Here is a 17,718-nt window from a genome sequence, read left to right on the forward strand (position 1 = left end):
CTGGACCCCTCAGCTGAGTCCTTTTGTGCTTCCCTTGCTGCCTAGTGGAGAACCTTAAAGGGGCAACTGTCTGGCCTGGAGCCTAAAAATCTGTTGTCTGTCCATCAACTTGCATCAGGCACATTGCCTGGGTTGATGTATCAGCTCTGTGGAGGCAAGTAGGTCAGCCCCTTGATAGTGCTGAGATTGGGGGGCGGTGTTTGTTTGTTTGTTTGTTTAATATATTTATATCCTGTCTTTCTCCCAAGTTGGGACTCAAGGCTGCATGCAACTTTTAAAAAACATAGTCATAAAATCTAAAGTAATAAAAATAAAAGCCTAGTTAAAAACAACAGTCAAATTACTTTAAATCACATTTAGAATGAGCATTTAAATAATGCTGTAGTAACTGGAGGCCCAGATTCATGGATCTCATGTGCCACAGCCTTCAGCATCTACATCTTTGTGTCTCTGTCTGAGTCACTGCTGGAAAAGGCCACATATGAGTGTCACATCTGAGCAGAGATTTGGGACAAGGCTTTCCAGATCTATAACCAATACTGTGGCTACTGTGGTGTACTGGTTCTTAAAGCTGAAATATTAATTATGCTGGCATGGAAATGAATTCCCTCGGTATCATTGGAATTCGTGTTTTGAATAGATGTGCTTGGAATAATCCAGTCTATTCTAATTAGCATTACAGAGCTATTTGATGACTTTATACACACACTCCAGTGAAATGCCAATTGCTGATCACAAGCAGAAGAGGGCTCTTGCACACATATTCTGCTTGTGGGCTTCTCCTAAGTATCTGGCTGGCCAGTATGCAGACAGAAGAGCCTCATCCAGCAGAACTCTTCTAATACTCTTCTTATCCTCCTTTCTTACTCAAAAGGCATCTACCAACAACATCCATTCTTTGTTTAAGAACCACTTGCAATCCCAACTCCTTGTTCTGATTTTTACCTCCCCCACTCCTCTCTTCTCAACTTCTGCTGCCACCAGACTCCATTTTCACAGTGAGACAACTACGGATGCCTAGCCATAAAAGTACCAAAAAGTGGGTTATAGTAAAGCAATAAGTGCTTCCTGATTTGTAAAAGGAGCCGTCATATATTTCAAATCAGGAACTTCAGTCACCCTCTATTGGGTTCTGGGGTTGTTGAATAAGAGAGCTAGCCTTTTAAAATGATAATTTCTACTCATATTGAAAGATGTTCAGCAATTCTTCTCACTTTCAGAGTCCTACCATCTACTAATGACTTTCACTTACTGTAGTCCTATTTGGGCATTGTTGCTGCCGTGTTCATCAACACTGGAGGAGGGATGATGCCAAGTATCCCTGCCCTACTAGCCTTTGTGCAAAGAGCATGACTACTGTCTTCATGCACAAATGCTGTATTGCTGCAGACGGTTGAAGGCTAAGGGCAGCTGGATGCTTCCCCTCACCTTTGCAGACAAGCACAGGAGCAAGAACTGCCAAATAGAGAACGGACATATAATTTTCACTTCTTATTATTTCTCCTTGCCATCATTCATTTAAAAAAAAAAATTGAAAAGGCTAGCGAGGGGATGGAGTCCTTACTTTTGCAGATGGGGTGCAAACAGCCCTCTGCAAAGTCTAGAGAATAAATGCTTTGCCCTGTATAGATGCAGAGGCCCAGGCCAAGTGGAGAACAGATTGTGTTTAAGGTCATTTTGAGCATTTTAATTGCAGAAGGCAGGAAAACAGAAAGACTTATGTTGGGTAAAGGTACCCCTGACCGTCAGGTCCAGTCGCGGACAACTCTGGGGTTGCGCACTCATCTCGCTCTATAGGCCGAGGGAGCCAGCATTCGTCCACAGACAGCGTCCAGGTCATGTGGCCAGCATGACTAAACCGCTTCTGGCGAACCAGAGCAGCGCATGGAAACACTGTTTACCTTCCCGCCAGAGCGGTACCTATTTATATACTTGCACTTGACGTGCTTTCAAACTGCTAGGTGGGCAGGAGCTGGGACGGAACAATGGGAGCTCACCCTGTCATGGGGATTCAAACTGCCAACCTTCTGATCGGCAAGCCCTAGACTCTGTGGTTTAGACCACAGCGCCACCTGCATCCCTTTATTTTAGATATGTGAATGTAAATCCTGAAACTGATCAGAAGCACTAGTTAATTTGTGAGCGGAAAAGGAGCCTGAAACCCATGTTATCCCTTTTCATCAGGAACATCTGTTCTCAAATTTGTTGTATAAGGTGTGTTGATTCTTAGTGGTTTGCAGCCATTTTACTTCAGATATGCACCTTCAATAAGGCTTCCTCCTTGCAGTGTGATTTTTAGTAATTCCCCTGGCTAGAAATGGCCGTAGTCGTAATGTTTACAATGCTATCTGATATAAATTAATTCATCTCCACTGAAGTAACTGATAGGCGTTCAGGATCTGGCCAATGAAGTGTGGCAAAAAGGATGATTCATCAATCTCTGATTAATAATGCTTGTAACATTTATTGGAGTGAGATCTGGCATACACTCGACATTAGACAGGAATATTACAAACCCCCTTCTTCCTTAATTGATGTTGGCACTGCAATAATGCCAAAGATGTTACAAAGGTACTATAGATCATCATGTTGCTTCCAACTGTCCAAGAATAAATAAGGCATTTGGACAGTGAAACATCTTTAGTCTGCAAAATAGATAATTGCCACACATTTTAACTAAAAGTACTGTGTTAAGCCTGGTTTGAGTGATATCATTGAGCTAAGGAAAAAATTCACTAGTAGTAGCAGCTTGAGCACTTTAGATGCTCCTTTGTCAAGGTATAGGTGTGCAGACTCCTGTCCTAAGATGGCACCCATTCAACTTGAAAGCAGGCTTACCATTTTCCACATGTGCCAATTTCACAGTGAAGTTAACTTCTAATGCCAGGCCTTACCAAGATTCTGAAGCAGGTAATTTTTCCTACGTAGAGTTGTGTGCATCTTGAAACAGAGGTGTGAACATAGATGTCTTAAAAATTAATGCCAGAAGCAAAATTTGTGATGCCTGCTTTGATCTCAAGTTACTTTTCTGCATAAATCTGCTCTCTTGTAGCTGTCTTGCACTCGGTCCCTTTCAGATCTATTGTGCTACACGTTCTCTATAAATAAACTCTTGTTTATAAAAGAGAACAGAAGAATGTATTTCCTCCCCAAGCACACCACCCATGCTTTGAGTAGCTAACAGAACAAGGCTTTTGATGTACCGCACAGCTTCAGATACATAGCCTGCTTCAGCCTGATGCAAATTCACTTCTCTGTGGGCATCCAGTCCATATATGGAAGCTTTATGATCAATTTGGGTTGACTGTAAAAGTGAAGGAACCAGGTGTTTCTTCATACAAAGCCATTATTTGATTTTATATGGCCATATTGACTTGAGAAGATCCAGCTTTTTTCTTTCTTTTAAAATAACAGAAGTGATCCTAAAGTCCACAAAACCACTTACTACAGGGCATTCTTGTCAGATATCATATAAGTTTAGAACAAAAATCTGCCATGAAACTCATTTATTTACTTATAAAACTGTTCATAAGCTGTTTTGGGGAGTGTAGACTATCCAAGGCAGCATATGTATCATTAAGAAAAATGCTAACTTTTAAAAAGTGACAGTTTAAAAGAGGCCAGTTAAAAAATAAAACAGCAAAATAGAAATGGAATAGGTCTTTTTAATCACAGGCTTAATTAAGAATAGGCGGCTTGAAACTAATGGGGTTTTAAGCCCCATTTAAACATTTGAAAAGTTGGGGCCATTCTTTATCCACTTACCCAAACCTTGCATAGTTCTATACACCTCTATCATGTGTCTTCTTACTCACCTTTTCTCAAAACTAAAGAGGTGCAAATGTTGTAAACTTTCCTCCTAGGGAAGTTGCTACACCCCCTTGCTCATTTGGGTTTCTCTTTTCTGAAGCTTTCCCAACTCTGTAGTGAGAAGATGCATACAATATACAGGTGCACGCTAGATTTGCATAATAGCTTTAGGATAGTGGAAGTTTTGTTTTAAATTCCTTTCTGTTATGAGTGGATGCTTCAAGTTCAGGAATGAGGACCCTGTGACCCTCCAGACAGTGTTGGGACTCCAACTCCCACCTTCCCCAGACAGCGCTGCCCCCAAGGACAATGGCCAAGGACAATGACATTTGTTGACCAACAACATCTGGGGGGGGGCACAGGTTTCCCTATCACTGCTCTTGTGCTTACCATACCATCAATATAATAAATCCCCCTTACCCCAAATTGAAAAATAAGGCAATGGCAATGGTAGTTAAGAGTGGACAACAGTTCTTGTATGTTTATTTATATAGAGAACTTTGGGTCTGTAGATACACGCTTATCAACCTGACCATGTGATCCCGTGAGGTAATCAGTGACAGCTTCCACTTGAATGACCAGAACAAAGTTGGATATAATGTAGGAAGCCTGTGCTTTGAAACAGATGCAGTGAGCTTGTGAATCGCCTGGCACTACGATCGTGGTTAACATCCCAGGATGGCCGCGACAGGTTGTTAATTTATAATATGCAGTCACTGTGCATGGCATTCTACAGAATTGTAGCAGAAAGGCAGGTCCTAGACCCAAGGGCCTTATAAGCCAAAGTTCAACAGGAAGGAAGACAGAAGGAGGATCTGGTTTCAGTTGAGTTGCACACATGAAGGTTTAGTTTCCATAGGGGAAAAGGACTACGGCATTGTGCCAAAGATGAGTTTGGGAAGGGATTTGACAGAAGGGAGAAAGGTGGATTTCTTTTTTTCCTTTCTTTTTGGAAACATAAAGCCATAAGGGACAGCAAGGGGGAAAGGTCGTTTGAGAAAGCATAAGGCTTTTGGGCAGCCGAGGGTGGTTTATTTATTTGCATTCAGACATAGGTCAGCAGTGGTCAAGCATTGCAGTGGTCAGATACTGGAGGTATAGCAGTGGCTTAAAAAAAACACAACTTGGGGCAGGTTCCCATTGGTGCAAGCACTGTGCAAGGGATCCCACTTGTGCAATGGGGATTTCTACCCTTTCCCAATGCCTGAAATTGCCTCTTGGGGTGTCAGGAGAGCCCTCAGAACAGCCAGGGGAAATAATTTCCCCCAGCACATTCATCATAGCACAATGTTATATTCTACCCTAGACAATCCCTGCAAGTGGGGGCAGGGTGAGAAGTGGGGAGTTTCCAGTGGTAATTTGGTTTCACAAATGGAAGGGCCTTTTCTACACTAATATTGGTGCAGGTGTTTCTCTTGTTTCAGAGATGGGGGATACAAATTAATTTTTATCAAGTATGACAGATTGCCTGAGGCTACCTATAAGTTATAGTGAAAATGACACAGTGGATTTCAGTTTATCCCAAAGAAGGGGAGAAACCCATGTAATGCATGCTGGACAAAAAGCATATGGAAATAATTTGGGGAAAGGAGCCTTAGATCCTTTCAAAATCAATTGGGAAAGGCTGTAGAGCCAAGAGTGTTGTGTTGACATCACTTTATCCAGATGGCTGAGCCACGTCTGAGGGTACTTAGCAGATTGTGATACTTAGCTGCTCCAGGTGAATATCTCTTCCGTGCATTTATACTAAAGATTAAGTGTGTGTATAACATCTGCAAAGCAAACTGCTTTGTTATACAAAATGGACTTGAGAGACAAGATAGGTGTGGAAGAACGTTTTAGAAAATAAACTGAAAATAGGATAAGATGATATTTAAAATAAAGGAAACAGTATTTCAGTAGTTTAAGCAGGCTGCTTACAAAAGATGTAAATATATTATTACAGAATATTATTAAATGATGTAGGAATAATATTACTATTCTTTCTACATCATTTCTCAATCCTGTGTGTCCCAGAGGCCATACAGTAGATTGGATCTATCCCTCCAGCATCAAAGACACAGTAGAGATCCAGTGCTAGAGTCAACCAGGGCCAGCCCAGCCATTGGGTGGGATGAGGTCACTGCCTCAGGCAGCTGGAAGCCCCCAAGTTGGCACCCTCGTGGTGGAGAAGCAGCTCCCATGTTGGCAGTGGCAGGACAAGGCAACTTGAGACAACTTATTGTTTTGTCTCAAGCGGCGAAATGAGACATGCCACCCCTGGAACCAACCTCTCTGACACACCTAGCTCTTCCAAAGCTCTGGCCCAATTGACATTGCTGCTCTTACACTGGAGGTGCCAAAAATGGGTTCCCTAGGAGCATGTCATGGCTCCCAAGGCCTCCCAGTCATCTTGACATGCCTTCACACCTGGGTTGGGGGTTTCTGAGCAGGTCTAAACCTCTCCCTCCCTTTTCTCTCTCGTTGTTTCCAATAGGAGGGAAAGCATCAAAACCATTAATTTTTTAACAGGCAAGCAGACAGAAGAATGCAAGATCATTCCTTCTTCCTCACTTGAACCTCACCAGCTCAAATCTAGCAGGGCATAGGATAAGGCAGCTAAATCACCTTTGCATTTTGCTTTATCCCAACCTACGTACAACTGCAGCCTTAGGAAACATTCATGCCAAGATGAAGGACCTGCAGAAAGCCTAAAGTTATGGCAGAGATTACTGTCTTGTCTGGATACCATCAGCTTACTTTCAGCAGTAGGACTTCACCTTATGGTTCTAGGCCCATTCTCTGCTCCATGGAAACTGTTTTTTATATAGTCAGTATTACAAGTAGCAGCTCAAGGGATGGGAATAACTTTAAATATTTAAAAAGCCTGTGTTCAGCAGTCAGGAAATGCATTCCCAAGGTTGCGAAGGGAGTTGAAGAGTTTATTAGTTGATTCATGGGTGTAGCCACTTTTGCTTCCTGTATCATGTTCTTCTTCTGTAGATCAGAGCTATAACAAAGCCCCTGTGATAATACAGTTTAAAACTATGAGCCTTTGATGATGTGCCCAACAGTGCAATAAGAGCTTAGTCCAATATCCTGAACTTTTTCTTTTTCTTTTATGCCCACACTCTCCCGGAACTGATTTCAAATGGAAGTGAATCGGGCTGTGACTTTCTGAAGTTGCCAAAAGGTGGTCGTTTGTTCCGCAGAAATTTAACCACCCACTATGAACTACTTGCTGTTCTTTCTCATTGGCAATGCACAACAGGTTAGAGTTAGGTGATCCAGAGCTCCAGCCTTACTTTCAAGTAGTACTTACAAAAACGAAGCTCATGTCATTAATGGTTTTACATGAAGGGAACGCTAGATAAACGAGACTCACCTTTCTTCCTCTTCCCTCACAGGTAAATGGAAAAGATTTATCTAAAGCAACCCATGACCAAGCAGTAGAAGCCTTCAAAACAGCTAAAGATCCCATCGTGGTTCAGGTTCTAAGGAGAGCGCCGCGCAGCAAAATCTTCAGCCCCTCTCATGAATGTCTCCTGGTGGATATGGGCACCCAGACTGACATCACCTTTGAACACATCATGGCTCTTACCAAGATGAGCTCACCTACCCCACCAGTTTCAGTACTGGATCCATATCTCTTACCTGAGGAGTAAGTACCTCGCAACATTAAAAAGCAGTAAACACTGAAGCAATGAAGCACTGGGGCTAGATTTCATATACTTGGGATGAAAATATACAACGACCATACATCATTATGAAGATCTAAACTGCCATTTTCAGGAGCAAAAACATTAGGACTGAAATATCTGCAAGATTTTATGCAACCATCCACTCTAATTCTGATGTTCAGTCTGTGAGTGCTATTGCCAAAGTGATATTGCCCAGACACAAGAAGCGGGTATCAGCAGACATGGGGGAACCAAGTACAAAAATATATATATATATAGGCAGGGGCACTCTAAGAAAGAAGGGAGGGACCCCAGTAGGACTGAGCATGCTCAATGGCCACAGAATGCTGACTGCTGGAAGGAAAAATGGAAAACTGGGATTAGGCAAATCTAGTGGCAGGGAACACTCAGCACTGCAATTTTTTCGTCTGTGTCCCACATGTTCAACCAGTTTCACGAAATGGTGGAATCAGTGCAGTAACTTTGACTGTTGAGAAATTGCAGGCCCATTGGCATTGTGAATGAGAAACCAAATGAACAAGACAATTAAAAATAAAATGCTATGAGGCTACCTGCTCACTTCTAAGTTTGCATACGCAATTATGCCAAGTCTCTATAAGCCTTTAGATGAGGAGGAAAAGGCTGAGTGAACCCACAGATAAATAAAGAGTTTCTTAGAACTCTGGCCCGCAGCAATGGCTTTCCAGGGTCTCCAGCAGAGAAATTTCCCAGGCCTGATGCCTTGGGTCTCCCAACTAGAAAAACCAAGGATTGGATCTGGGACCTTTTGGGCTGCAGGTCTTCCCCCTAAAATCTGGACTATGGCGTATGTGTCTGGCAGTGCTCTTTACTACCTGTTTACAGTGCTGCTGTTCAATCTTATCCGTTTTTTAATGGTGGCCATAAATTGCAGATTGCTAGGAGCCACTACATTCTCTTTCAGCGTATTAATTACCTTTTATTATAATCCCGTGGCAATGTTACACAAATAAGCCGTTCTGTGGGGCTGATCTTTCTTTAAAATGTTGTCAAGGAATTTTTAAAATCAATTTTTAATTACTGTTAATGGGAGTCTGAAACTTCTATACTAGCAAGTTATACACACACACACACACACACACACCCCTTTACGTATTTGCAAGTCCACCTATACTGATAGTACAGGAATCATTTTCTCCCACAACAAATGTGGAGTGCCATTTGTGATGGAACTCTTCCCATCTTGTTCACAGAAACTGGCCATGACATTGCTGATAGGATGGTGCATGAGTGGTAAAAAGCAACTTTTGTGCATGCACTGGCAATGAAATAAAAGAAGGACTTTCCAATGGAGCTTTGGATAGTGTTCTTGCTTCAACATGGTTTCAGCCTAAGAATGTGGCCACTCCCCCTTGGACTCCTTCCACAGTGCTGGGAAGTGGCTGATGGGAGCTGTAGTCCAAAATATCTGTAGGGCACCCAGTTGGGGGAGGCTGATAGCAGAGTGAAGTGCCAGTAATTGTAGAGTACTGGGTAGCTTAGGCCCCCATTACATGCAGAGACAGATCCCAACTGCTTGAGACTTCTGTGAATAAATCACCCATGCAGATAGAACAGTCACATGGGACCTTCAAACCTCCCACAGCATGGGATCCCACTACATGGAAGGAGAGAGAGAGAGGAGTCCCAACCCTCCCATCAATATATAAACAAGAGTCCTGGCTTCTTACGACATCGCACATCAAGATGTCATGTTGGAGCCCCTCAATCTACTTGAGAAGATGGTCCTCAACGTCTGGTATTCAGAAAGATAGAATCCTTGAACATAGAGACTCGTTTTCTTTTGTTATGGTGCCTAATGAATTTACCTAGTTCTTTTTAACATCATCTATAGCTGTCTCCATATCCCAACGAAGTGAATTCCAGATGTTAACTATATATTGCTTCTTTTTGACAACTGTGGACCTGTTGACAGTCAATTTCACTGAGTTATCATCCCAAGTTCTCATATTTTGAAAGCGGAATTAAAACCTGGTTGCCCACTTCCTCTGCGTATAAATATATATCCATTTTTTTAAAAAAAAAAACTTACATCATTATTAAAGACAAAACATTATTTTCACAATCAGAAATCAGGCAAATTAGCATGTGCTACAAAGCTCGGGATTGGGAAGGTGATATATTGGAGCAATTTCTGTCAGAGATTAGGCACTGGGGGTCATGTTCTCATGCTATTATTGTGCAGTATCCATATTGCTTTTCTGAGGACAGCTTTAAAAAAGAAAAAAAGGAAAAAGAATAATTATTAATTAAGTTACCGTTCTTTTCTCACATGCTCACTGTGGTTCCCCTCCATCTCCGAGGCAGAGGGAATTGGAGATGGATGTTGGCATATTTTCCTGTTCCTGAGGTGATAAGAGGGCGCGTGGAAAGGTGGTTGCTAGGAAACCAGCCTGTATGTTTCCCCCCTGAGTTTTCTCAGTGGAAGTAGTAGAAGTGTGGAGCCTGTGCTCAGGTGTAACATGGGAACCTATGACCACTACCCTGAATAATAAAATGTGTGTGCTAATACTTATTCTGCCATCCCTCTTTTTCTGGCCCTCATTTTTTCCCCTTCATGGGTCCATCATGCCACCCCCAAGCTTTACCTCCACAGCATTTTTTCATACCATCACCTGTCTTTGACAAATGTTCCCCTCTGTCTCTCTAGTGGGCAGCTCTGCCTGGTTGGCCAATATGTTAAGGCAGCGAGACAGTTTTTTTAAAAAAATAAATATTTGTTTTCTCTGTTGTTTAATGAGCTTACGTCCTCAACACCATTGATCACCTGCAGCGCATCATTCTTGATGTATGTGTGACATGTTAGTGATGATCTGCCATGAGGCTGGCGGAGGATTAATATGTTAATTAGAATAGGGAGTGATAACCTAAACTGTGCTTTATTTTCCCAGGCATTCATCAGGGCACGAATACTATGACCCAAATGATTATATGGGAGGCATTCATCAAGAAATGGACAGAGAGGAGCTAGAATTAGAGGTATGAGTAATAACTAGAAGCAACCATTCAACATACAAAATATTTTTATTATATTTTCATGTGCCAAGGACTGAGCAACTAGTGCTGCAATCAAATTATGAACTTATGCTACCAAAATATATTGGAAAATCTTTTTACTCTGCAATTGGCTGTACAGACAGCAGGAAATTAGTGTTTACTAATTTTAATATGTAGTTAATTATATGTTGTGTAATTAAAGGATTAGAGGTCATGTCCTCAGCTCATAATACAAGCAGCCATAGGTTTCTCCTTATCTGTTCTAGTTATACTTGTGAGGGGGTGAATAATAATTTGGGGAGATAAGGTTTTTATTTATACACTTTTTACAGTTTTGCATACATGGATTTTCATGTGGGAACACAGTATCAAAAGCATAGTTTTATACTTGTGGTAGATTTCAAAGAGAAGCTTGTAGGGTTTTGTATGTTTTTAATTCTTGTAGAAATGTTTACATCTGAAAGAAGCATGTCTTGCCTCCATTTGTTTACAGCAAAGTGATTCTTTGTCCTCCATGGCTTGTTATTGTTCTCTCAAAGTCCCCAGTCAAGATTCTTCCCCTGCTATCCTAGACAACATAAATTCAAATCATAAGTTTAGTAAAAAGTACAAAAGTAGAGCAATGAAATATATTTTAAAAAGACAAATAAAGAAATATCATGTGTCTCATTTAGTTTGAGCAAAATCATGGGGCTGGTCACACTCCAGAGGTCACACTTTCGCCTCATGGAATTCAAGCTTTGACTAACTTGCTGCATGGGTTTTAATGAAATTTAAGAATGACTAGCTTAATCTGTCTCCAGCTTCATGGTTTTGCTCATACTGCCACCCACTAAAAGACCTCTCGCTCCCACCCTGTACACATACAGATAAACAAGGGAGGGGGAATACAAAGTCGCTTGGGCTCATCATTCTAGAAGATAATGCTGAGGTAAATGCCGCTCCAAACCACTTTGAAAATCCCAAAGCAGGGGTCCAGATTAACTTCCCATTCCTGCTGAATTCTTATATCCAGCAAACCCTTACACACAGAAGGTGGTTTTCTGAAAAGCAACAACTGCAATCCCCAAAAGTGTTTCCTTTGCCCTCCCCGCTACAGAACAGGGAACTCAACTCAGGCAGTCTGCCGCCATTGCTGAAATGGTATGGGCCTAGTAGGAGCTGGGCAACAAACTGTTGCTGCTATCACTGCTCATAGTGTCAGACAGGTTAAGCTGGCAGGTGTTTCCACATGTGCTCTTGCCAGCCAGTAACTATAGCACGTGCGACTCAAATCATTTCACAGCATTTTATAATTTTGACATTAAGAGAGCACTTAGATTGTTAAAGGGACACAGGTGGCGCTGTGGGTTAAAGCCTCAGCGCTTAGGACTTGCCGATCGAAAGGTCGGCGGTTCGAATCCCTGCGGCGGGGTGCGCTCCCGCTGCTCGGTCCCAGCGCCTGCCAACCTAGCAGTTCGAAAGCACCCCCGGGTGCAAGTAGATAAATAGGGACCGCTTACCAGCGGGAAGGTAAACGGTGTTTCCGTGTGCGGCTCTGGCTCGCCAGAGCAGCGATGTCACGCTGGCCACGTGACCCAGAAGTGTCTCCGGACAGCGCTGGCCCCTGGCCTCTTGAGTGAGATGGGCGCACAACCCCAGAGTCTGGCAAGACTGGCCCGTACGGGCAGGGGTACCTTTACCTTTACCTAGATTGTTAAAATAATAAAACTGTGTAACAGTACCGGCTAAACATTTAAGAAATGTTTGCAGCTTAAATAGCCTTTCTCTGAAAGTCTTTAAGAATCGTTTCAAACCTGGGAGACTGAGATCAATGGAAAGGGTCAAAGTGTAACAAACACTCGGGCAGCTTCTAGCTGTATTGTTTGCTTATTGACAGATTTGTCTTAAACAGACTGCAGACGCACTTTTTCATTGACTCAAGTCAGAATGCTGGATGTAAAATATCAAACCACACCACCTGGACTCCTCTCTCCATAAAATACACTCTGAATTCCAGTCCATCATCTAGGCTTTTATGGCCATCCTAACTCACAATTAATGACTTAACAGATATAGTCAACAAGTCCCCTGTGTAAATGACTATAGTTCTTGCTAGAATTCAATGAAACGCAGTAGAATTGCCTAGCAATCTGTACAGGCTGATATTAGTCACAAGAATTGAGTATCTGCCAAGAACAGGCCATTGAAGGCCTTTAAGTTCAGTATCTGAAACTGGCATCTGGTGTTACAAGGAATGCAGCACCCAGCATATTACACAGCCTCTATTAAAGCTCAAACCAAAAAATAATAAAAGAACAAAGTCAGGGCAGCATATCAACGGTTTTCTAAATTGCAACTCTTACTCTGAAGCTTTAATTGGGCCCATATCTTATGTATACATGTGGGTACATATATGAGCCATAAAGCCGTTTAAAAATGATCAAGGAAAGAAATAAATAACATTGCCTCTACATACTTTCTAAAGCAGCCACCACAAATACAAGTAGATTTCCATGTTGTTTCAACATACAGGGTAGGGTTCACTTACAGACAGTTTAGTAATCTCCTAACAGATACCATGATAACAAAAAGCAGTTAAAGTGACTGATTCTTCTGAGAGGTAGGATATCATTAAATGCATTACTGCAGATGAACCTTAGAACATGTACCTTGTCTAGAGCACCAAACACACACAAAACTGTGAGAGCAGTAAAAGTACAGGTCAATCCATCCTTACCAGCCTGATTTTGGGAATGATTTCTCAAAACTAAATTTAGCTGATGTCAGGGAACTGCCATCGGAAAGGCAGGCGGTGGAAGGGCTCTCAAGACGCTAAGAGAGACTCAGCAGCAGAGGAAGGCACCAGCAAGGGGAGGGAAAGAGCTCAGAGAGAAAGTGAGTCGGAGGGAGGGCTCCGAGAGACTGCCAGCGAAAACAGTGGAGAAGTCTCAGGACCCCCCATAGGTACACCCACTCCTCGCCGGAAACTGTCTCGCCGAGAATCCCGAAGACGTGTTTCCGTTAAGGAACTTTTATGTTGGAGCAGATTCCGCAAACGCCCACTGTCGGATTCTGCTAGCGATTGAGGGAGTCATGTTTAAGGGGGCTCCGCTTAAGGCAGAGTTTGAGGAACATGCCCAAGCTCTGAGGGACTAAGCTTTAACGCACAAGCAGCTCATCATCCCATCACAGCTGAATTCAGTGGGATTTATTTGCAAAAAGTGTGCACCTGATTGTGGTTTAGCTTCATTTCAAGAAGAGTGGTGACTGATAAGCTTTTTCAGATAGCTCAGTTGGTAGAGCATGAACCTCTTCCATCTCAGAGTTTGAGTCCCACGTTGGGCAAAAGAATCCTGTATCCAAGTCTATGAGTCTATGTAAAATGCCCAACAAAACTGGACATAGCTGACTTTCTAGGATCCTGGTTTTTACAGTTAAATCTCTGCTGACTGTAGGGAAGCCCATTGGACACAGATTTGATGTCTGTCATTAGGATTTGCTTTCTGACAAAACTGAGGGAAGCATCCAAGCTCCTTATCTTATAGCCCCACTTACTCCAGAGAATTTTATTTCCAATACAAGTACGTATTTTGAAAAGACTGGCTCTGTGTTTCTAAAGTTTTAACCTGCCCCTATAACAGAAGATTGTCTGCAACACAATATAATAATCTGTTGGGCACAAATTTCCGCTTGCGTATACAGAGGCTAATTTACTATTATCTTTTATTTTGAAACCTTAGTGTTATGAATGGCCAGAGGCATATAATATCATAGCACATTATGGTATTCTTGTCTCACTGTAAATGGCACTTATATTTCAGCATTCAGGTTGTTTAGCTTTCTTTATCTGCCACCAGTTGGCGTAGGGCCTGAATAATTTTATGTAATTGTCTTGCATCCATTTCAGTTTCAGAGATCTCATATCTGCACATGCTTTGGTTTTATCGGAGCTCTATATAAGAAAAGGGTAATCTACATCTCAAAAAGTTATGCTAATGCTTACTCATGACACTTATAATATGTATCCTCTTTAGATCATTCCTGACTTCTAAGACAATTAGGGTACAATCATCCTTCACAGTGGCTGCACATCCTCCTTTCGCTTCAGTGGGCCTACAACGGATCTCTGTGCATATTCTAAATTATAATTGCATAATGCACAACATTACTCTGGCGCTGTTGGTTGCTGCTGTCACATGTATTGATGTGAAGAGATGTTCAGGATCCAGATGTGAGACATCTAACTATATCTGCAGTGACTGTTCACTCAAGTCCTATTTGTGCTCCTATTAGAAGCCCACTTCTACTTGTGGCCTTTGTGCCGGTCACTATTTGTTCAAGTAGAAGTTATTATAGTAGTTGTATAATTTCTTGGTCCATAATACATGGAATATCTGTACACCTTACCATGTTAACCAAAATACGTTATTACTTTTTGAGAAGCAAGTAGAGGTCCGTGAATTATACTGTGTAATGGGAATGAACACCCTAGTACTTGTAGGGTGTGCTATTGTTTTTTGCTTAAGCAAAGTACTCTGTTCCAAAAAGTACTCTGAAAATTAAAACTGTTCTTTGCTTTGATGCTTTTAAAATTTATAGAGTTGATGTCCATAAAATCTTTTGAAGCTTTATGATTACATAAAAACTTTATTGAGGCATAGGCAGCTAGGAAACAGCTGTTCTTCTTTCTGTGTACACAAAATTACCATATCTAGGGTAGCATCAAATCCCAGTTATTTCTACTTCTAACCAGGGCTGGGGGGATAGAACCCAAGGGTAAGTCTACATCTAATTACTCATAAAAATTCAGGTACCAAACACCTGCTCTGAGGCTATTCTGAAGGGAATTTTTTACAAAGACCATTTGCCTGAGCACGGTTTCCTCAGATGTGTGTGTGTATTTCGGATATTTCTCAAGTGGCTTACCCGCATACAATATATCCCAAACAGGAGATGTGGAATGAAGCGCTCTCGCTTTGAAGCATATTGAAAAGCTCAAGCTCTCTGTTGAAATACTAGAGAATGAAAAGCAAAAGCATGAAATATTAAAGCTTCTTTGAAACATAAAACATAGAACATCTTTGAAACATAAAACTTGATCTCAGTCCTAAAACATATTTCTTGATTGATCCATATGATTATGATTAGATTAGATTCAGATTGTGTTTATCGTATACTGACGTTGCTCAGAATTAAAAAAAAAATCAGTGCAGGATTGAATTCGGTTGTTAAAATCAGTGCAATCCGTTTCAGTTATGCAAACCTAAATTTACGGTATGCACTTGAACCCCTCTCACAAAATAATGGCAGTCTGGAGGCACCCAGTGTGTTGGTAGAGTGCGGGCCTCTCTTTGGGTGAAAGACAATGGGGGAGAGTGGGCTGCTCCAGGACTAAGAGGAGTGGGAACTATTGGTAAGGCCACTTGCTTGTCTTAGTCTTCACCCAGGTATTTTGGTAAATCAGATTTTTTTTTCATTTCATGTTCATCTAATTCTGCTCCAAATTCAAAAGTTATGAATTTTTCCTTAAGAAAAAAAAAAAAGCCCAAACTTTAAAGATATCAGACACAAAAGCCTCTGCTAGACCTATTTGTCTGCTCTGCAGGGGCTGTTATGTCTGCAAATTTCATCTATTCTGTCAAAAGTAAAAAAGTTATAGCCACTTTTTAAAGTTTCCCTGTAGTGAATGGGGGACAAAAGAAGTTGACTGGTGGGTGTTGAGCTGAATCGTGGAGCCCCAAGGGCTGCTTTGCCTCACGCTCACAATTCCTTGCTTTCATGGGAGTTCCAGACTTAAAGCTCCCCCATTCACTTATAAACATAGAATTGCAGAGATGGAAGGGACCCTGAGGGTCATCTATCCGGACCTCCTTCAATTGAGGAGTTCAGCGGAGGGAGTACCTATGAATACACAGAATACATGAATTCTCCATTGTACTGTGCACAACGAGTTATTCTGCATAGTCATGTTGGTGCCATAGCCCTTCCCTAAAGTAACTTGAAAATAGCTTTTTGAAGCAAGACTTCTGCTCCTTAAAATATGTCCTTGCATATTGTGAAAGCAAAGTGAGAAACTGACTGTGCCACGTGGCTTCTATGGCATCCAGATTGCGCAGTCACCTGCAGTTCCTGCGCAATGTTTGCCATCTTGCCAAAGGTTGCAGGCAGCTTTACCTGCAGCAATTGCATGTTGATTGCCCTCTTAGAAGACAAAGTCCAGCAACTGGAGGAACGTGTAGCTACGCTCCAAAGAATTAGAGAGCAGGAGCTCTTTTTGGAAGCAACAGAGCACACCGTCTCCACCAAGGAGGAGACAGGGGACTCCCCTGAGAAGGAGGCTAGTTCACCAACACAGGTGCCAGATATATGGAGAAACGTGACTCAAAGAAGTAGGAGGCCCAGGGTTCGCTCTGATTGTTTAGAAATGCACAGTCGCTTTGAGGTCCTCTCCCCTAGCATGGAAGACGAAGAGCAGACTCCATTTGAGGATCTCTCCCTCGTTACAGTCGATCAGGTATATGAAGACGAGCAACAAAGTCAATCCTCAGGGAATGTGCAGGCAACCTTGGAACGGACAGCTCATGGAAGAACCCCGACCAGATGTAAGAGGAGGCGTGTAGTGGTGATAGGGGATTCCCTACTGAGGGGAACAGAAGCAGTGATCTGTGGGCCTGACAAGATGTCTCGGGAAGTGTGCTGTCTTCCTGGGGCTAAGATCCAAGATGTAACTGAACAACTGCAAGGAATCATAAAACCCACTGACAAATACCCCTTCCTCTTGGTTCATGTGGGAACCAATGACACTGCAAGCAATAGCCTCCAGAAGATCAAAAGAGACTACGAGGCTCTGGGCAGGAAATTGAAGCAATTAAATGCACAAATTGTCATCTCATCTGTCCTCCCAGTTGAACGACGTGGCCCAGGGAGAGAGGGAAAAATAGTGGAAGTGAACAGCTGGCTTCGCAAATGGTATAAACAGGAACAGTTTGGATTCTTAGATCACGGACTGCAGTTTCTTGAAGATGGACTTCTGGCAAGCGATGGGCTGCACCTCACAACGGTTGGGAGGAATGTTTTTGCCAAAAATCTCAGAAACCTCATCAGGAGGGCTTTAAACTGACTAATGTGGGGGAGGGAGACAGTGCTCCTGAAGGTAGGAGTCTATCAATTGATGAAGATGATCATCCAAATGTCATAGACCAAATGGAGCAAACAGCACGCAGGCCTAGTG

At 42.2% G+C, this 17,718-nt stretch overlaps 1 protein-coding gene across 3 annotated transcripts in view; it reads left to right on the plus strand.

Moving 5' to 3' along the window:
* The window catches only part of PDZRN3 (PDZ domain containing ring finger 3), a 175,793-nt gene that overhangs the window by 143,673 nt on the left and 14,402 nt on the right, over positions 1–17,718 (plus strand). For all 3 annotated transcript variants that reach the window (XM_083723356.1, XM_083723357.1, XM_083723358.1), the window contains 2 exons: positions 7,197–7,450; positions 10,400–10,487. In XM_083723356.1, coding sequence (XP_083579482.1) covers positions 7,197–7,450; positions 10,400–10,487 — 342 coding nt within the window. The remainder of the gene's footprint in view (positions 1–7,196; positions 7,451–10,399; positions 10,488–17,718) is intronic.

Source organism: Podarcis gaigeae (assembly GCF_964106915.1).
Source record: "Podarcis gaigeae genome assembly, chromosome: 2".
NCBI lineage: Eukaryota > Metazoa > Chordata > Lepidosauria > Squamata > Lacertidae > Podarcis > Podarcis gaigeae.